This window comes from Pagrus pagrus (genome assembly GCF_965226575.1).
Source record: "Pagrus pagrus genome assembly, chromosome: 18".
In the NCBI taxonomy this organism is placed as follows: domain Eukaryota; kingdom Metazoa; phylum Chordata; class Actinopteri; order Spariformes; family Sparidae; genus Pagrus; species Pagrus pagrus.
In genome coordinates, this window is record NC_140202.1 from 9,048,076 (window position 1) to 9,070,430 (window position 22,355).

The following is a 22,355-nucleotide window of genomic DNA, read 5'->3' on the forward strand; positions in this document are numbered from 1 at the left end:
ATCTCCTGCAGTTGAAAAGACACGCTCACTTGGAACGGAGGTAGCAGGGATGGAAAGGTACGATATCTGTGTGCTATGTGCTTATGCTATCTCTGCGTGACGGGATGGTGTACTTCGTTCCTAATGTGTGGAGGAGTCGCTGATTTTCCACCACAGAAAATGGCTTCATATCAGCTGCAATGAAAACGACGATGTCTTTCATTACTGCTGTGGCTCTAGCACTTGACTGTGGAAGTTGAGATGCAAAGGCATTTGTCAGCTGTGGTGGTTCTGAAGGCGTCTTTGCTTGTGTTAGCCGCAGTGTACGGAACTATTTTCTTACAGTGCTTACATATTGTTCGTGTCTTTTGTCTGTCACCCTGTCGCCGTTTATTGTTTCCACTCGGTACCCAAAATGCTGCCACACAAATGACTTACAATTGGTGGGGACATCTTGCATGCTAATTTCGAGGTCACCATCAGACTCCGTCATGCTGGCTGCTGCTATTTCTTAAGTACTGACATCATGAGACAGTTTTTCACCTCGACAAGAAATATCACCACATTTTAATATTCTCGTAGCACAAGATCTCATTACACTCCCAAAAAACAAAGCAGCAGAGCCTACTTTTCCCATAATCCAAAACCATAGAATACCTTAGACCCTCCTCACCTGGTAAATGCTCATGTCTTTCAAAATGTTGACTGATGACAGCATCAGGGCTATTTTCTAAGACATTGGAAATCTCCCCTTAGAGCTACAAAAGACATTAACAACTGTAGCACCCCCCATGACACATATTTTTTTCTGCCTTCACAATACAAAAAGTAACTTGGTTGACTGTAACAAAATTGTTTTCTTTTGGCAAGTGAGTGCACACACAATTGAAACGTCATAGTGCAGCCTCCTTGCATAGAAAAATGAAATGGGGGAGGGAAAACGACAAATGAGGTAACAAATGCCGTTATACCGTTATTCCATTCACGAGCCTAAAACAAATACTGTCCTCTACAAATACATCCTACCCCCTCCACATGGGTTGTTATTGTTGTATGATGTCAGACATCTGTTCACAAGTAGGAATTCCGACTTTGAGTGGTGTTCCATTGAAAATCTTCTTGTAGGAGGTCGGATATCTTTGACTTTTTAGTCACATGATCAATGAAGACAGGTGAGCAGTAACATAATTGGTCTAGATAACCGCATGACAGACTATGCAGGTAGGTAAATTGTCACATGATCAGTATAAGCACTTTGGTAGTCGCATAATTACGCAGTCAAAATCAAAAGAGCAAACATGTCCAGCAGAAAAAAAAATCCCAAGCAATATACAAACATTAAGCAACATAATAGAAAAATATACATAACAAGAATCCTCAAACTTCTAAATATTGCAATACACTCAGAAAATCATCAATTAGTCATTTCTCAAATGCCTAAAATACCTTTTTCTTTTACCTTTTATATCTTGGTGTTTTAAAGATCTGCTCCAAAGCCATATTTTTGACCAAATACCTTGATATTTATGTTGTGACAATATTGTAGGGATATTGGTACTTGACAAAATGTTAATACCTTGAGACTTTTTGATAAATAATCATCAGTAATGTGGATATAATGACTAAGTGGGTAAAGACAAATATTTGTAAGTTCAGAAAATGACATCCCTTTACTGTAATGCAGCTTCTAAAATATAGTGACATCTACAATCCAAAAGTGTCATTAGGTGTACAGTATATTAATTTAAAGTGACCATACTGTTTGCTAGATGAAACAGAAAGTATTTCAGTCATGTTTGTCAGTCAAATTATAAGAACCAATTACCTCTCACTATGCTTTTAGATAATCTGAGCATATTGTGACTCAATCGTTTCCCTGCAATCCCTCTTAATACCATTTTTGCATACAAGAGAATCATGTCTTCATAACCCGGGGACATTAAGAGCCCTTTTCACAGAGCTTTACAAATCTTTTCGCAACAGAGCATCGTTTCCTCCTGCGCCGCTGCAAATGAGCTGATTAATTTAAAATGTCATGCTTTTCCTGTGTTCTTTCTCTTAGCTGTAGGATGCTGCCAGAGATAACTCAGACAGAAACACTTATTGCTATTTCCACCACATTACCATGTATGAAATGAGCAATTATTTTATTTATTATGTTTCCATTCAACTGTGACACTTGACATTTGACAACTGCAGCCGACCAGACGGGGAAGCTGTTCATCGGGGACGCTGTGTTGCAGGTTTGTACATCAGATCATGACTTATTTGCTTCGAGGTTGATTTGGGTCACTGCCGAATAGACGCTTATTGCATCTTAATGTCAATCCGCTTCTGCTCTGATGTAGTATAATTTCATTCAGAAGAATAGGAAAAGAGTATTTCAGTTTGAATTGCATGATTTTAATCAAATGAGACTTTCAGTGTCCTATGCTCTTTTTAAGAGATAACATGGTAAAATATTGTTTCATTGAATCATGACACAATTTAAATTTAACTAAAGAAATATCTCATTGTCAGATTCTGTGTTAGATTGATCATAAAGTCACCAACAAATAATAGTCTCTTGTTAATTCAAAGTATTTAGTAAGTATAAGTATAAGTAGTATATTCATTGAATCTTTTAAAAAGTTAATTTAGATCTGTCTGGCAGATTTATTGGACGCTCTTTTTTATCTAGAATGTTAAGAAGGTTCATTGGACAATGACACAATATTATCATTCTTATTGGAAGTTATTATGAATTACATTATGAATTGAATTGCTATTGCTTTCACTGTTTCACATTTATTTGCAATGACTTATTTATATTGTCAGACTGCAGGATATTACATGTATTTACATACTTTAAGCTATGGCGGGAAACGCAGAGAAACAAGGGTGGGTTTAAAAACTAGTTGCTTTAGACTACAGACATGGACAGATTATGAGGCTATTGGAACCTGGACCTTTTTGTAGTGGCTTTGTGTCTGCTTTTGGTTGTGTCGCGTTTCTCTGTGGTTGTTTTTGTGTCTTTTCGTGGTTATTTCGCATCTCTTTCTGGTTGTTTTTATGTCTCTTCATGGTTGCTTTGCTTCTCTTTGTGGTTGTTTTGCATTTCTTGGTGGTTGTTTTTGTCTTTGTGACTGTTTTGCATTTCTTGTGGTTGTTTGCATTTCTCTGTGGCTGTTGGGGTCTCTTTGTGGTTGTTTTCACATTTCTTTGTGGTTGTTGTTTTGCATTGCTTTGTGGTTATTTTGCATCTCTTCGCAGTTGATTGTGTATCTTTTTTGCCTGCACCCATTTGGCCCATTTATTAACCCATCCATGACACAAACAAGTCAATTACACATCACCTTTTAATCCTATGAGGGGTAGCAGGGGTCGCCAATCATATTCCAGGCGGGGCCTACATCACCCCTCTGGCCCTGCTCCTGCAAATGAGCATAGAATTGCTGGAAACGATCTGTAATTTACTTTATACTTTGCTTTTCCACTCTCTCTGTTGGTTTCTTTAGGTCAATGGCATAAATGTAGAGCCTTGTACTCATGAGGAAGTTGTGAGTATATTTGTAATTAACTGTTTAAAAAGCCAATACCCTGCTCCATCTATCCACTGCTTTGCCATCCTTCTCACAGATTTAACACCAACTCAAAGAGGCTTTCAACATGTGGGTACACTTCATCACTATGAGTTGTGTTGTCATTTTGGCAGGAGGCTGTTTTTTTTTTTCTTGGATAACACTGACAAATTGGAAAGATTGAAAAGGAGTAGATTGGTATCAAAAGCTGCATTGCAATTGAGAGCGCCAATATTGATATTTCAGCGTTTTTATACAATTTAGCATCCCTCCTTGTTAAATATTGTCTGCAATATCTGCTACGAAAACCCATCTCCCCCCTCCCCTCACTCACACACCCTCTTCCCATGTCTGTCATCTCTCTCTCCTTGTGAGGCCCCAAACAGCTGTTCACAATATTCACCTCCAGAGCGTCAAAACACATAATGAGCTGTTTCTCTTAAGAACAAAATGCTTTTAATGGCAGGCTGTCACACTCACAGCAGCACTGACAGATGCTCAGGCAAAAGTAACAAGGCCTACTACACAGTGTTGGAGAAGATAGAGAGGGATCCGATAACAGATATGCATTTAGGGCATGTTGAAGTGACCTTGCATGTCACACTAGTCTCATCTGCTGCTTTATTTTCTCTCTTTTCCATGATTCCATGGAGATGGACAGATTTCATATTTATCATTTAAAGCTTACCTACTTGAATGCCTTTCTGACACTATAACTGAACATCATTGAGTGCATATTTTATATCACTTAGACACCACATAATCATAAATTACAGTAATTACTTTGTGGCGCCTGTCATGAGGGAAAAGTAGGCCATCATGTTTTGCCTTCCATGATTTAAGTGAAGTGACTTCTGTCAGGCTTTAACTCATGATTACTTATTCTTCACTCGTCTCCTGTTATGTTTTGTTTGCTCAGTTCGTGTACAGCTTGACATGAATGTGGCTTGTTTTATTTATGTGATTAAATTTTATCTCGCTGCACCGCTCACAATCTCTGTCTCTTGCTATCTATCTCTATCTCAATCTCAGTCTCTTTCTTTACCTGTCTCACTCCTGTCAGGTTCACCTCTTGCGCACTGCAGGAGATGAGGTCACCATCACCGTTCGCTACCTGCGAGAAGTCCCATCATTCCTAAAACTGCCTCTAGGTAAGAGTATTGTAGTTTTGATGCCATGCAAGCTCACAAAATTGTTCATTTCATTGAGCCGTTTTGGCAATAAAGGAATTTTTTGCACACTTTGAAATAAATGCTCATCTATTGAACTGCTTTAAAGCGTCGAAGTAATACATTGTCATGCTCAGTAGCCTGAGGCAAGCATTAATGTCAGAAACACCCCGCGCTGCAGTCCCCTGCTCTGTAGTTACCTTCAGCAGCTTGAAGAGATGAAATCACAAACGCTAAAATCATCCATGTGGAGCTGGTAAAGGTGACAATAGCAAACGAGAAAATTAGAAACTTGAAGCAGCCTAAAGACAAAAAGTAAATTGTGAAATCTGGAAAGTTTAGCAATTTTATGGAGCACTCTTTCAAAGTAAGTGGGACTATTTTGTCTTTTTTATATGAATTCAGTGTTTCTCCTATATACGAATATCAGCAGCGGTGCGCTGAGGAGAGGAGAGGAAGAGGAAAGGAAGAGGAGGAGAGTGTGGAGAGGGCTGTGTTTTATCTCTGACATTATATGATTTTGCACTATAGACGCTTTATATATAGGTCAATTAACACACTTGCGAGTAACAGCAAGTAAAGCATAGGAACGGAGAGGAGAAGACTCACTTATAACCTTAGAAACTAACATTATAATATGCCCTTTCACTCACTTGTCAGTAAAGCTCAAAAACATAGAGGACTCCATCTTTTAACTTTAGAATCTAAAGTTGTTTAATTCATAAAAGATGGAGTTATCTCTATGACAACTGAACAAATTCAATCTAGTGAGGAGGACTTAAAGGTGTGGTTGAAAGCTTTAGAGAGGCTAGTAAGTGGATTTTAGGCAGATAATTAGCTTACAAACATATATATATATATATATATATATATATATATATATATATATGTGTGTATTACCTTTGGATGGAGCCAGGCTTGCTGTTTCTCCCTGCTTACAGTCTGTATGCTAAACTAACTGGTCCTTGGCTCCAGCTTATATCCACTGGACAACTATGAGATAGGGTATTTATCTTCACATGTAACTCTCAGTAACTCTCTACTATAAAAGTAACTTAACACAACCAACGCAAATGTGAGAGCTAATGAGAAGGCATCATATAGGCACTTGGCATTACATTGTCTGTGGCTTGTGTGTTAGAGACAAACACCTAGATTATTAAGCCACGAATAAATGTTTGTTTGCATGAATTAGCTGTAAGCAGAAAGTGAATAAACACCACATAATAATAATTCCTCACTTAATTATGAAGAGCACACAGATGTAGAAGAAGTAATTAAATGAATGAATGAATGAATGAATGAATGAATATTTAAAGTTAAGTTGATGAAAAACCACATTCTCACAAATTCAAACTGAAAGCGGTGAGAAATCTTGCCTTCATATGGTCTGTGGAAGTTAACATTCAGAAGAGGACATCAGTGCAGAGATGATCAGGTTTTTCTGTAGGCCGTTTGGCCGATGAATCTGGTATTTTCGCCCGAGAATGAAAAGCTTCAAGTTGTATTCTCTCTAAGCCATTCTTTGTTTTTACCGTGGCACAAAGCAGCAAAGGCCCGGAGCCGCTTACTGAGCGTGACCGAATCAGAAAGCAGGTCCTTTAACGCCAAGCTAATATCATATCAAAGAGCAGCATTTGTCTCTTTTGGATGCAGTCCACGACCTCACTAAAGTGAACTGCACGGCTTAATGGCAGGGTAGCGGAATAAAACCTTCAGATTTAGCACTGTGAACTGAGCCAGGTGGGGTTCAGGTGAAAGGAATGAAATCATAATGGAAACTAAATGTTGAACAGCGATTCTTCAGAAGCCTTTTTGTAAAGAATCTGTATTATTCCTTCCTCAGGTTCTCCCGGGCCATCCGCTGATCAAAGGCGAGTGTCCTCTCCGCTCTTTGACAGTGGCTTGCATTTAATTCGAAACGGAAACGACACAGTAAGAAAGATCTATTGATATCTCATGTATAATGTTGATATTGTGTTTGATTTATTTTCTAATCAGTACCTATATCCTTTTAGTTTTTACAAGTAAGTGATGCTTTCAAATGTATTTATTTTTCCTTTTGTATATTCATTCAAATAAGTCTTACACAACTCTGCAAACATAGACAAAGATGGTTCTGAAACACAGGTGGCAGCACAAAGACAAAGATATACGGTACATATTTTCATGTTCACCCTAAGTTATCCCATTAGAAATATGTTCACTCAACAGTAGACCATCTTCCTAAATAAATGTCCCACCAGAGTTTCAGTCTTGATGTTATGCTTTCCATAAAGTTCACATCATTAATTTTTTTTAGTCTCTAGGTCCATGGCCCAGGATACAGTAGGTGGGTGAGGTTTAAGGTAGTTTTCCCAGCTTAAAATCAACTGGTTCCATTTAAATAAACAATACAGTCTGTTCAGATTCTGAATTTCTCCCCTTTTTTACTTTCTCCCAATAAATTTTGTAATTTTGTCCCAAGACAGTCCCAAAATATGTGTTAAGGGTCTCCTACGAAGCCACATCCTCTCCAATGGAGGGGCTTAGATTTATAATCACAATTAAATGTAATGTTATTTCAACAGACATTTAACAGTATCTAACAAAGATAAAAACAAATATTACAATGTGGTGTATTTAGATCCTTTATCTAAGTGACTCATTCACTTCTAAAAATACTGCCTTTTAAATAATGTGTTACTTAAGTTTCTTGACATCCCAGTTTACTTAAAAGTTAAATAAATATGCTTTAGTATCTGTAGTCTCTTTAAAGTAGCCCCATCTCTTTGTGTTAACAGTGTGTCTTGTCAGCATAAAGAATTAAGTGTGCACATGATTATTGCTACACTGTCACTTACAAGGAAACCGGTGTATTTTACACATTGAAGTGTGTTCACAGGTCTTGGGCAGTACTGCATATTTGAAAAAGTAGTATAAAGCCTGTTGTGGCTCCAGAAGAAACTGTATGTATTCTGATAAATTGCCTATGACGTCTATCAGTGGCGAAGTTGCATTGTGGGTTATGTAGGCACCAGGTTTATAAAAGGAAGAAGAAAAAAGATGATATCTCTGGTTCTGCTGTATCGATTTTAATCACTTGTTTGTAAACTGTCTATAAGGAGTCCAACAGTGTAAGAGCAGAGCAATGCTAGACCAGTGGACTATTTTTCAAAACCTGGTGCCTACACTACCCACAATGCTACTTAGCCACTGAGTGACAGGAGGTAGTTTATTAGATTATAAGCAGCTTCCTCTGGAGCCACAAAAGGCTTTATACTACTTTTTTTTCTGCACTAGTACTCCCCAGGACCTGTAAACACACTTTCTGTACCCTTTAAGCATCTTGGTGTCTTGTTCACTTGTTGTGCCGGACCGTCATGGTGAAGAGGGAGCTGAAGGCAAAGCTGTCGATTTACCAGTTGACTCCAACCCTCACCTATGGTCATGAGCTTTGGTTAGTGACCGAAAGAATGAGCTTACAGATACAAGCAGCTAAAATGAGTTTCCTCCAGCCTTAGAGATGGGTTGAGGCGCTCAGAATAGAGCCACTACTCTTTCGTGTCGAAAAGAGCCTGCTGAGGTGGTTTGGGCATCTGATCAGGATGCCTCCTGGTCACGTCCCTTTGGAGTTTTAGTGATGGATGTCATTTTCACATGACATCAGCTGCAATCATTTTTTTAAAAGTCAAATAGCTGGATCTGTAGACGTGCGTCAGCCTAGCCTAGCTTTTGTATGTTTACTGCACTGCTTATTAATCCTCTTATCATAAATGTACTTAATGGCCATAAAGATATGTTACAAGACAACACAAATACTGATCTACAGTATGAGTACGTTCACTAAGTTTCGCTGATTCAGATGAAATGGCAGCTTTTCCATCTGGCTCTTCTAACTAAGAGTGGTTAGCAGCGTTATATGTACATCAGCCAAGGTTGCATCATCGTCATCACAATTTAAAAGTGTTTTATCTGCATCACACCTAGAAGTAGACAAGCACAAGACAAATGTGCCAGATTGTTCCAGACATTACAGTTGTTTGTGAGGAAGCTCATTAGGCTCATAAGACCCCTCCACCATAGCTTTGCCTGCTTTGACAAGTCAAGATGTCTGCTGTGAAAAGGATCTACTAGGGGAAAATTGTTGAACGGTAAAGGTTCACATGATGACATAAACAATTAATCACATACCTAGTGTAAAATGGAAACTATACCAAGTGCAAATGTGCCAGCTATGCAAGGAATGCAGCAAATGTGCTTAATTGCTATAAGTTCATTATTTTTTGACAAACATAGGTTTCCAAACCAAGCAGGAAGGTTAAAATTCACTGAAACTTCTGTAAGAGAGTCATCATCACACTAGAGACGTTAAGAGTTTTTCTTACAAAAAAAGTCTTCATCAGAGCTGTGATCAAGGCTACTAAGCCAAAACATTAGCATGTTGGTTGACATGGCCAAAATATATTCTCCTAATATAGCCTACCCTGATTTTGCATCGAACACAGATCATGTAACTGGTTAAAACATTTTTTTAAGAGAAAAAACGTCCAACATATTTCTTACATTATTAATGATTAACCGATAATTGATTGTTAAGGCATCCGACTATCAATTAAAGAAATTGTTTAAAATTTTCAACCCTATTATCTACCTTCACCCAATAAATTAATTATAGAAAAAAACCCACATCAGAATAATTTATGCAAATTAAACATGCTATATGATGACCCTTGACCCCATACAGTCTACAGTAGCTCTGTAAACAATGTAATATAATTGTTTTTTCATTGAGAAAACGTTGATTACATTTTCTAGTAAGAGGTGTAAATAAGATGTGTAAGGCCTTTAAGGACAGAAAACATGGCCCATTCTTAATGTTCATTGATGGCATTGTATAAACACAGCTTTAGGTCACTGAAATATTTGCCTACTGTAAGTAGTCAGCAGTACTCTCATTCATTAAATATTAGTTATTTATTTGTGGTTTATAAGTGAAGAAAGTTTTTGTGACATACACCCACCCTGCCTTTGCTTTGATATCTGCAGCAGAATCAGATAAATACGACCAGTTCACACTAAACCTGCATTAGTTTTGTATTGGAGTATTGGTAGGCAGCAGCAGGGGCAAAAATACAAGCAATGAGTGTATTCTATAGCAATCCTGGCTCTCTATTAAAAAAACCCACTTGATTTATACTACATTGAACTCCACAAAAACTGATGAATGAGTGAATGTGAGTGAATGAATTCCACCGTGTTTATTCATTTTCATCTCATGTCTACAGCCACATGATCAATGTGTGATCTCTGCACACAGTTGCAATAAAGCAACACAAATGTTGTTTGATAAAACCACACAATGGCTCAATAATTGGCTGTGCTTTTGAGGGTCAAAAGGTAGAACAAACTGTAAAATAATTCATTATCCCTCAAGGCTGTTATTTGCTCCTTGAGCTTGCTTCAGGATAGTGATGATTGCTGAGATTACAGTGTATGCTGCTGGGATGATAGGTGGGAGTTTTCTCACTGTAGCTGCATCTGATTCCACAGAGGAATTTTACCAGTCAGTCTTACCAAAGTACAATGTGATCCAGACAGCCCATCGTCTGCATCACCAGGACAAATTTGGCACTAGTTTCTAAAAGCAAATGGTAAATTTCTCTAAATTGCTGTGTCCATCCTAGAAGAATAGCTTGTTAACTGTCATGATGACAAATAAATATCTATGAGTGCATAGGTGCAACTACTCATGTTCATGCTGCAGAAGTATTAAGTAAATTAGTCTTGGTGTAGCAGTAGAGGTCCTCTACTGTGAATGAAGAGGAGTGGCAAATGTTTAATTATTTTCCCCAAAGCCAATATATCACAGTTTTAATGGTAAGGCTGGAGAAAATTGCATATTAATATGGTCATCTATAATGAAAGATTAGCCATGTGACTGCATCTTCTGCTTGTCATTTCACATGAATTATTCAGAGAAAGTGTGAGGGATAGCAGGTGGCCAGTTTAACCTTTCATTGATAATCTAGGTTTAAAGTGATGCCATTTAAATCCCTAGCAGGAGCTGGAAAAGGCAGAACATCCCTGTGCACGGGGTCTTTGCATAGTCTGCATTTCTTTCAGTTCTTAGTATGTGTACTTTACTTACTTTAAAAATAGACCCTGACACATGCCTACCTATGCAAAAAAAGATGACTCATTGTGACATAATTGGTGAGCTGGTTCAAGCAGGGATCTTTACATTTAATTCTGTAGTTGAAGACTAGGCATCTGACAAACACAATTAGCCAAGCCATTTCCTCATCCAAGAAATAACATTTAAGCAGTGAAAAACAAGTAGCAAGAGCTGGCCTCCAGTTAGTTTCTGCTCATGTCAAATGAGATTATTCTTCCCTCGCAAGTAGGGACTATTATATGAGTGGTTGTTTTTGTTCTTAGAGTAATTGCTTGTTGGGTTTTTTTTCTCCTCAGTGCAGTCAAGTCATGAACACACTTTAATGTTCAGAGTGTAATGATAGAAAGCCTCTAGACAGATTTGCAGGAAAGTAGGGCAACCCATAACTTTTTTCCCCAAAAGAAAAAAATGACATCGCATGCCATTAAACAACCCTGCATTATATGAAATGGTCTGTAATTGAAAGGGTCATTCAGCGTGAGCTGAGCGAGTGTTGGAATAGTAAATGACCAGAGATGCACCACACACCCCCTACACATTCAGTACAGTAAAATACATGAACTAGGTGTATCATATTTCCTTCTATTGCTGTTGACTCTCACTTTTAACCAAAAGGTTGTAATTTTCTTATGTGAGAATTTTGCTCAGAAAAGGTTTGAGCTGTTTTTTTACTAGTATGTCGTCCAAATAAGAATTTGGTAGACACATTTAAATCTGTATGCATCAATATTTTTCTACAAAAAACTGTAACTGAAAAGAGTCAGTCTTCCAAAAGGCTAAAGTTTTTAGCAAGCAGGTTACACAAAAATGTTGTTTGTTTATTTTTATAAAAAACTAACATGCTAGCTCGACAGTAGTGAGTACTAACAACAGCCATGTTCATTGTTTATGTTCATTTTGATAATATTAGGTGTTTTCTTACATGTGAGTGAGACATGAGATAGTTGGATATGGTTGGGGATTACAATGATGTGCTCAGCTCACAGTACACAGCCACTGAACCTGTTGTTTAGCAGCTTGCTAACTCAGTAGCACTAAGCACACAGCCCCTGACCCAAAGAAGGAGTGAGCAGCAGTGGCAGTGACACTGTCCTTCAGCCGCTAACTGGGAAACACAAAGCACACAGCCCCAGAGCCAAAGAAAAAAACAGGGAACAGCTAGCTAGCTAGTTTTGGCTAACCCTCACTGCTATAATCAGTGTTATTTCAAACCACATTAGGCCGCTTTTCCAGTGAAAAAGCCATGCAAAACACGACTGAACATGGCAACGCTTGCAAGATAATTAGCGACGAGCTTGTGAACATAGTGGTATATACTTATAAAGAACCAGGTATTTTTTTATTCAGTAGTTGGAGACCAAAACTGAGCTAAATGTAGAGTGAATATTGGACTTGAATTGTCAGGTGGTCAGAAACACATCTCCACATGGATGTTAATGTTGATCCATATCTGCTTAATGTGTAAACTGGCTACTGTTTGCTATCTCAAGGTGTAAGTGATAATGTGAATGTTGCCCCAAAAAAAAAACCATCAGTTAATACTGCTTTTATAATCTTCCATTCATTGTTTGCTGTGTCAGAAAGTTACACTTTCTGGTTACATATTATCTGAGAAGACTTGTCTGTAATTAAAAAAAAAAAAATGTTTACTTACTTGTCAGCTCACAAAGAGAAGGCTGTAAAGTATCTTTGGCAGCTGATGTTGAAATGTTTCTTTTGATGCAGATATTGTGCACAGCTGAATGTAAGATGTCCTGTGTAGCAAATAATTTGATTTTTTCATTAATGTTGCATGATACCTTCCAGGCACAAGGCTGTGTTTGAGGATGTTTTTTGTTTGTTTGTTTTCACCAACATGACCTTGATGATGTTCACAGCAACCACTTGCGGAAAGGAGCAAAACACCATGAGACATTTTAACAGTCATAAACAGCAACAATATGAGCCAATGCTTTTTGCATCCCTGGAAGTGAAGGCCAGATGTTGAGATGAGATTTTTAAGCACATTTCGGTTAAATACGATATTTTTGTAAAGATTCTAAACCATCAGCAGTAAACACTTTCCTCAAGACTGAGGAAGGACTTCTTTCTAAACTCACCATTTTTTCATTAACGCTCAGCAGTCACACAGGGAGAAATGTTAGAGAGAGTAAGAGACAGCAATTTATCCACTGACAGCAGACCCAATAAAGCCGAATGCAGTGCAGCCACAAGGGGCACAGTGGGGTGAGGTGCATGAAGCTTCCTTTTCCCTGACAGAAAAGACATTGCTTTTCTGGGGTTCATATCACTCTCTATACCTGTGCATGAAACTGCTGGACGGCAGCTGAATTCCCTTGGGTTTGTTGAAACTCATCCTGGAAATGTGGGAAAAAGTTAAAATGAGTGAGACAAGTTGATACAAAAACAACAACAAAAAAGGACTCGTACTAGGCTGCATGGCAGAAATGAACACCACCCACACTTTTACCTCTTGCAGTAATGGGGTAATGTTGCAGCATGTAGCGAAATGAGTGCGACAGTGTATTTTGACCATTCTTATATGTGTCACCTAGCAATTGCCTGTACTAGATAAACACCCAGAACTTGCCTGCAGTCAAAATCTGAATAATAATTTACCTAATGGCTGTCCCAACCCAGCCCAGTCAACATGAGTGATTGATATCAATACTAATGCCCTTGGAATACATTATTATTATATTGGGATGTCAGTGTCTAGGTCAACACTGAATACAACCCTGACTCCAAGGTGAGATGCTGTGTAATGAAACAGAATGTGATAATTGGGTAATCCTTTTTGACATAATTTATAATAGTACAAAGAAAATATCATTAATGTTTTACCTCGTAAGCCTCATTGATTTTTGTAACCGGTGCTTATTCTAAATTTTATGACAGCAACACATTTTAAACAAGTTGGGACAGGAGCAACAAAAGAGTGTGAAAGTTGTGGAAAACTCCAAAAACACCTATTTGGAAGATTCCACAGGTAAACCGGTTCACTGGTAAGAGGTGGTTGTATCTTGATGTGGTATGAAAGGGGAATCCTCGAAAAGGCTCAGTCACTCACAAGCAAGGATAAGTAATAAGTAATAATAATAGTCTTTATTTCTGCAGCGCCTTTCAAAGCCAGACTTACAAGGTGCTTTACAAAATACAACACCATACAACAGGTGAAAAGCTAGTAAATCATAGAAAAATAAAACAAATAAAATACAATACAATCAGGGAATTCAAGAGCATTAAAACATGATGTATAAATCAGAGACATACAAATAAAATATATAAGGGCAACATTCAAAACTTTATATGCTAAGTGCTGTATTGTAGGTAACTGGACTTGTTTCAGTTTCTTGAAGATGTTTCACCTCTCATCCAAGAGGCTTCTTCAGTTCTAACTAACTGGAGGGAAGGCAGGCTTTTAACCTCTGTGTGGGAGTGTCCTTACAGAGTGGTTAAGGACACGTGTGAGCTCTGAGTTTCAGAGTCGTGACCCAACCGGCCTTCATGTGGGTTGCTAGGGCTAGGTGAGCCCAGGTGTGAATGGTTGTTAAGCTGTCATGGGAGGGAACTCAGTACTGCGTTGTAAGTGGGTGATAATTAATGTTGTAGGCCACCTCCTCTGTTCAAAGCAATCGTTCCAGATTTACATAGATGGATTCTTTAACTCCTCTTTTTTGCTCTCCAAGCACTGAGCAGCTTCCTCCACTGACTGATTAGAATGCACTGAGCTTTGTCTCCTGTAGGCTCTCCTGACAATGACAGTGTACCCTGGACCATTTACTTCCTTGATTAATTTACATACTGCAAAAAAATTACAGCTGTGGTCAAAAGTTTACATACACTTGTAGAACATGTATCATGGCAGTCTTGAGTTCCATGGATAAAATGAGTGGAACACATACTACATTGTCACAAAAAACATTTATGAAGTTTGTTCAAATTTGAATTTATTCTAATTCTAATATTTGGTTTAACGTCCTTTGGGCATTTTCACCTCAGTTAGGTGCTTTTGATAGCCATCCACAAGTTTCTGATAGTATGCTGGCTGAATTTTTGACAGAGATGGTGGAGTTCACTAAATTTGTTAGCTTCTTGGCAGGGACTTGTTTCTTCAGCAGAGTCCACGTGTTCTTGTGAGGTTCGAGACAGGACTTTGGGAAGGCCATTCCAAAACCTCAATTCTAGCTTGATTTAGCCATTCCTTTACCACTCTTGATGTGTTTGGGATCATTGTCAGGTTGGAAAGTCCAACTGCAGCCAAGACCCAATTTTCTGGCTGATGATTTAAGGTCTTCCTGAAGAATTTGGAGATAATCCTCCTTCTTCATTATTCCATTTATTTTCTTTTTAGCACCAGATCCACTGGCAGCAAAACAGCCCCACAGCATAATGCTACCACCACCATGCCTCAGTTGAACTTGAAGGTGCCATGTCTGGAGCAAGGGCTTATTTCTGCCACGGCAGCTTCTCATCCCATGGTAATACAAAACATACTTGACTGCTGACCGGCACCTGTCTTCCAACAGCTTCTAATTGATTGCAGACTTGCTTTTTGGTGGTTATTGGTTGACTTTTGACCATCCTAACCGATTTTCTCTCAGCAGCAGTTGATAGTTTGTATTTTCTTCCTGATTATGGCAGTGACACAACTGTGCCATGCACGTTATACTTACAATTGTTTTCACAGTTGATCTTGGGACCTGTAACTGCTTTGAAATGGTTCAAGTGACTTTTCTGACATGTTTAAAACATTAATGCGCTCTATCAGATCAATGCTGACCAAACCCAATTAAAATGGGCCAATAAAAAGTCATGTTATCAGTCAAAATCACTGAGAAGAGGAGCCCATGCTACAAAGCAAATTTGATTGACACAACTTTCTATAGTCACCAAAATTGATCGTTCAATTTGTTGAATGTATATTTTTGACCCAGCAGGTTTGGTCATACTTTCAGAAGACCTATAATAGATTCATTATTGACCCTAAACTTCTTTAATGTTTTTTGTGACAAAGATTGTGTTCCACTCATTCTATCACAGAAAAATGAGAGTTGGAACTCAAGACTGTCATGATATACATGTTCTTTACAAGTGTATGCAAACTTTTGACCATGATTGTATGCTTTGCTCATGTTACCTCTCAAGTATCCCTAAAGGAGTGTTTGACAGAACAAGACTGTGGCTTCAGCTACTGTTTTCCAGCTTCTCCGTGGAGGCAGGTGCTTTGTCAGTGTAATCCACTCTGACAGCCTAGTAGTTTGCTACTTCCTACTACCTCACAACCTCTCCGCAGAGCTCCACTTAAGTTAACTAAAACATTTTGTTCTGGGTTGACATAAATGGAGCAGGGAATGAAGTGTTGTAATTACTGTTGTGGAGCTGACAGGAGGTCTGCATGTGACTTGTTGTAGTTCAGCAAAGATGTGCAACTGACTTTGCAAAGGTAGGCAGTTTTTCTCCACTGTTTACTCTTGACTACACTCCACCCAGAGGCTATTTTAATGTTCTGGTAATATGTTCAGTCATTTTTAACTCAGGAGAAGGCAGGTGATTTGGTTCTTTTGTGTTGAATGAAAACCTACCTGTGTTGTGTTTATAATGAGACAGAGGCTCCATCAGATTGTTTGCTGAAGTTTTGGGATTTTGTGCCCACGGATAATCTTTAGCTGCAGGAATGAACACTGTTTGATGTTGCTAAAGCTTCACTCATTTAATCCCTACGCTTGTAACTCATTAGATAATATGCAATGCATCTGTTCTTCATTAAATACTGTGTGATTTGCATTTAAATGTGGTGCTCTTCCAGCTATCAGAGCTTTTGTCAACACATTGTGCTTCAGGACCTTTAGAATGAAGGCTTTTAATGAACTTGCTATCAGTCTCAGAATGGCTTCACTAAACTTTTAAATTCTGAAACTTTTGACAGTCTTTTCTGTGATGCAACAGTTTTGACATAAATACCAATAGTAATAACAATGGATTTAATCATTGCTTGAGTATAAATATGCTTGCACTTGTTCTAAGTCTCCATTTAGACTCCATTCTAGTTCAACCTCACAGATGAACTGCTCCATCTGCTAGGAAGCTGTCTTTTCTGCATCATCAATAAATCTCTCAGTTCTCTCAGTTGTGAGCTGGAGCTGGGAGCTGCACGAGCTCTGGAAATTGCGAGGAGACACAAAAATTAGTCACAAGGAAGAGCAACATTTCACAAGAGCAAAAAGTCACAAAAGGAAGCACTAGCGATGTAGCCATATATACCACAGCGACAAGTGGAAACAATCTGGCAGCGAGTGGAGAGAAGACCAGGGTCTTTTAGCTGGCGCTGATAATTAGATGAGCTGAAGGTGTATGAGAGGCAGGAGCTCCAGCCATCAAGGGAAGCCATGGCCAGCCTCTGCAGAGCACCTCTGAGAACACATGAAACAAAATACAAGCACGAAGCACAGAAAAATCCACACACAAAGTCCAAATCATGACATTCAGAACTTAACACTACTGAAACTGCACTGACCAGGGTAGCAAATGACTTACTGACTGTCATGAATTCTGATCTTACATCATGCTGCTATTAACAGATTTAAGTGTTGCATTTGACACTATGACCATGACAACCTCCTAGAATGTCTTGAGAGCTTAATCCCTCTCTTGGGGCTGGTGCTTGCCTGCTTCTGCTCATATATGAGTAGCAAAACACAAAGTTTTGTGTGCAATAATAATGTATTTTTTTGCTGTAAGGTTAAACATGTTGTTCCACAGGGATCAACACTTGGACCACATTTCTTTTGTCCGTGTGACATTCTGCTACTTGGCTTCATATTCAAATAACAAAACAAACAACAAAAAACAAAAACATACATTATTATTGCTATGATAACTCAGAATCCTTACAATATATCAATAAGTTTGATTATATAACACTTGTCCTGATGTCTTTGCGTTGGTCACCAATACAAGCAGATTTCAAAATCCTCCGTCTGACTTACAAGACTTTAAATGGCTTCTTAGCTACATCTCCAGTTTTGGTATACCATACTCAATCACTTCATTTATGTTCTCTTGAAACATCCTTTTTGGAATAAACTCGCCATGCATACTTTAGCAGCAGGGTCTGTTGAGAGTATAAAATCCAGGCTTAAAACCCAACTTTTCCCCCTTGTTGTTCTTATTTGACTGGCTAGGTGAACATTTAAGTAATTTGTATTTGATAACTATTCACCTCAATTTGGTAACTGTTACTATATGAACCCATCTTTTAGTTATTTTTGTTATATTACCATTCTAAGCTGTATGCTTGGGATTCTGCCTGTGTGTATTTATGATGAGTGAAAGCTCATAGTTTTGTAGCTGTTTTATTTTAGGCTGTGAACTGTACAGACAGTCTTTGGGTTATGTACACTTTGAGTTACAGTGGTGCTTGAAATTTTGTTTTAGTTTGTTTTGCCCTTTAGAATTTTCTGTATTTCTTAGATAAAGAGAGCCCAATTAAACAAATGAGACAAAAATATTATATTTGTTATTTATTTATTTATTTATTGAGGAAAATGATTCAATATTACATATCTGGGAGTGGCAAAAGTATGTGAACCTTTGCTTTCAGTATCTGGTGTGACCCCCTTGTGCAGCAATAACTGCAACTAAACGTTTCCGGTAACTGTTGGTTATTCCTGCATATCGGCTTGGAGGAATTTTAGCCCATTCCTCCGTACAGAAAAGCTGCTGGGATGTTGGTGGGTTTCCTCACATGAACTGCTCGCTTCAGGTCCATCCACAACATTTCGATTGGATTAAGGTCAGGACTATGACTTGGCCATTCCAAAACATTAACTTTATTCTTCTTTAACCATTCTTTGGTAGAATGACTTGTGTGCTCATGCTCGTTGTCTTGCTGCATGACCCACATTCTCTTGAGATTCAGTGCATGGACAGATGTCCTGACATTTTCCTTAGAAAGATTTAGATTGTTGTTCAATGTTCTCCTGACGGTGGACTCATGAACATTAATATTAGCCAATGTGACAGAGACCTTTAGTTGCTTAGAAGTTACCCGGGGGTCCTTTGTGACCTTGACAACGATTATACGTCTTGCTCTTGGAGTGATCTTTGTTGGTCGACCACTCCTGGGGAGGGTAACAATGGTCTTGAAATTTCTGTCTGACTGTGGATTGGTGGAGTCCAAACTCTTTAGAGATGGTTTTGTAACCTTTTCTGGCCTGATGAGCATCAACAACTGTTTTTCTGAGGTCCTCAGAAATCTCCCTTGTCCGTGCCATAATACACTTTCACAAACATGTTGTGAAGATCAGCCTTTGATAGATCCCTGTTCTTTAAATAGAACAGGGCACCCACTGATTGTCTGATTGTCATCCCATTGATTGAAAACACCTGACTCTAATTTCACCTTGAATCCTAGAAGTTCACATACCACTCCCGGATATGTAATATTGGATCATTTTCGTCAATACATAAATGGCCAAGTATAATATTTTTGTCTCATTTGTTTCATTGGGTTCTCTTTGTCTACCTTTAGGACTTGTGTGAACATCTGATGATGTTTTAGGTCATATTTATGCAGAAATATAGAAAATTTTAAAGCCTTCACAAATTTTCAAGCACCACTGTATAGTTGAAGTTGACACCTGGTACCAGTTAAGGTAACTGCAATCTTGTTCAACACATGTGTAGGTGCCCGTATACACTAAGAATTATGATTGGGAAAACAAAACTTAGGAACTTTTGCTTTAAATACTCTAAGTACATTCTTCTGATTACACTTGTTTGTATGCACTTTGACCTCAGTTTTATTTTCAACACAGGAGGTTTAAAACAGTGTCGCAGTGTGAGGCAGTGTTTACAAGCACATTGTGGCGTTGTAGACAGGTTTCCCACCACCCATCTTCTGTCAGTCTGTTTTTATCCACTTCGGGTCAATTTTCTCAGTTAAGTTTGGTACAAAAACCTCTTGATTATGGTTAGGAAAAGATTATATGTAGGCTTACCCGGGTTAGGGTTGGGGTTAGGTTAAAGGTAATTTAATAACATTTTTTATGTGGACAAATTAATAAATAAATACATTTAAAAAAAACGCTACAGGGCTTTTAGAAGGGTGCAGAATAAAGGTATCACTGAAATGAAATAAATGGGGCATATTGACCATCTTAAATATCTACAATAAAACTATGTTCAATTTAATGCAGAGCTGACTCAAATCTAAAGGACATTAAGGACAATCATTGTTCATGTAAAGGGTGCTAGTGTTGCATCCAGATCACATTCTCAATGATCGAAAAGGACTCTGGGAGCAGAATGCTCATTGCATTGTTCATGTATTCCACGCAGGCTCCATCACCCCCCTTGCCCTCAGCTAATGAACCAAAGTATGAGAAGCGCTGGCTGGATGCTGTCTCCCTGCCCCTGTTGATGGCCAGAGTGTCTAGATACAAAGCTGGCACAGATAAATTAAGGTAAGAGTTATCCAGCATGATATAATTCACCTCTAAGTTGCACAGTTCACTGGGCACAGTTGTTGGCTTGGCAAGCACGTTTCATTTAGCAAGAAGACATTAATGCCAATATCTATGCACAGGCATAAATGGCTTAGAAGGTCACCACAGCTATGGGGCTCCGGCTCAGGGGGTGTGACTGTGAGAACTCTGGTCGAAGTTGTAAATGCATTCGATTATTATTATTGTGTCCTTTTTGTATTGGTTTTTCATGTGTACAGTATTTTCACACTTCTTTGTCTTTGGAAGGTTATTCGATTTTTTTGTTTCAAACTGTGGGACAAAACGCCGCTGGGGGTTTATTCTTTAATAGAAATTGCACAAAGTCATAGTTTACAGATCCCATAAAGGGACAAGGCTGAATAACATTCAGTAATACCCTTATTTATTTTTCCTACACTGTATCAAATATTTTTCAGGGTTCTGATTGGTAAACAGATTATGACTTATCTTTGTTTTCTATCATTTTCACACAGTAATCTGCTTTTAATGTTTTTATAGAAGTAGTAATAAACATAATGGCTGATAACTCACTCCTGTATATGTTTGTACACTAAATACAGATATTAATTGAATAAAAATTGCTAACACCTTTACATAATTACAGCAGGTTTTATCATATTTTATACTTTGCCAATTTTCCTTGTTTAAAGGTGCAATAAAGCTTTCACACATTTCTATCAAGATCGACATTGACTTTCCTCCATGTCAGGTCAAGTGCATGCTATCATTAAAGACAGAACATAACATAACATAATGGCTTGAAGACATTGAGTTGATTGACTTACCTAAATGGAATCCGAACTATCCTGTCTAATATCAGAACTCCATTCTATCGAGAGCCTCCTGGGTGATGTCCTTCAGCAGCATTTTTTACTCCTCTCCGGGCTAGGTGTGCTGCCTCAGGACGTTCACTCCAGTGCTGAGAGTCCGGAAAATAGTGGCACTCCTGGTCAATCTGCTGTCCATCCTCTCTCCTGGGCATCCGCTGTGAGAAAGGGGAGAAGGGTTTCTCTTCCTCTGTTCTCACCGGATGGGGATGATGACCCTGTCCCAGTCTCAAACTTCTTTGCTCCACTTGAGGAGCTAACTGAGTTAGCTGTTCAATGCTCGACGGCTCCCCCGGCGCAGCCTGCCCCGGTCTACTCCAACACGACGAGAAAACAAAATATTTTCCTCACGCCCCTGGAATCAACCAGCTTTCCCCACCTGCTGTATCCAACTCTGGGGGCACTCTTCTTAGCCCCCAGCAATCAACTCACCTGCTCAACGGAGCACTAGACATTACTTTGGCTAGTGGTGACATCAGCTCCAGTGGCGCTGTCCCTCCGTCTTCACACTCAGGTGAATCTACTCTGCTGTCCCTGATGATGCCCTCACTAATGTGGCTAATAACAGTCCACTACATCTTTCATCCAAACTCACCATCTACGATGGGGGCAGTAGCGACAGGCAGCATGACGTCACAGACAAACAATCAGTCAAACTCCACAATCAACTAGCGTCTCTGGCAATCACAATTCAAAGCCTGGGCAGAACCTGCATCTTTTCTGGCCCCATTTCCTCTGTTTCTAAAATCCCTGAACATTTCAGAAGTCTTTTAAATCTGCATGAATGGCTAAAACGTCTAGATATCGGCCTAGATATAATTTTTAATACCAATTACAAATGTTCTCCTATGTCTCTTAAAACTTTTTCTTCTTTTGACTCTTTGGGTTTTCTTTTAAATGTCCAGCATCCTGTATTGTTTGTTTTATTCTATAGGCCACCTAAGGCCAACACTGGTTTAATTCAAGAATTATCTGAGCTTTTTTCATTTATTATGACCAGATATGGTCCTTATCATTGGTGATTTTAAGAAACACGTTTGTTGCCCCTCCATGTCTGGTTTTACTGCTGACTTTATAAACCTCTTTTGATTTCACACTTTGATTTCCTCTTTCACATTCAAGTCTTTTGATCTCTCCAATTGTGGGGTCTTCTC

At 38.6% G+C, this 22,355-nt stretch overlaps 1 protein-coding gene across 4 annotated transcripts in view; it reads left to right on the forward strand.

Annotated features, from left to right (window-relative positions):
• The window catches only part of sntg2 (syntrophin, gamma 2), a 93,729-nt gene that overhangs the window by 28,064 nt on the left and 43,310 nt on the right, over window positions 1-22,355 (forward strand). For 2 of the 4 annotated variants that reach the window (XM_084381793.1, XM_084381795.1), the window contains exons 5-9: window positions 2,179-2,222; window positions 3,477-3,518; window positions 4,603-4,690; window positions 6,555-6,643; window positions 20,208-20,332. In XM_084381793.1, coding sequence (XP_084237919.1) covers window positions 2,179-2,222; window positions 3,477-3,518; window positions 4,603-4,690; window positions 6,555-6,643; window positions 20,208-20,332 — 388 coding nt within the window. Of the gene's footprint in view, window positions 1-2,178; window positions 2,223-3,476; window positions 3,519-3,597; window positions 3,630-4,602; window positions 4,691-6,554; window positions 6,644-20,207; window positions 20,333-22,355 lie in introns of all 4 variants that reach the window. The other 2 variants (XM_084381794.1, XM_084381796.1) reach the window with 2 other exon arrangements.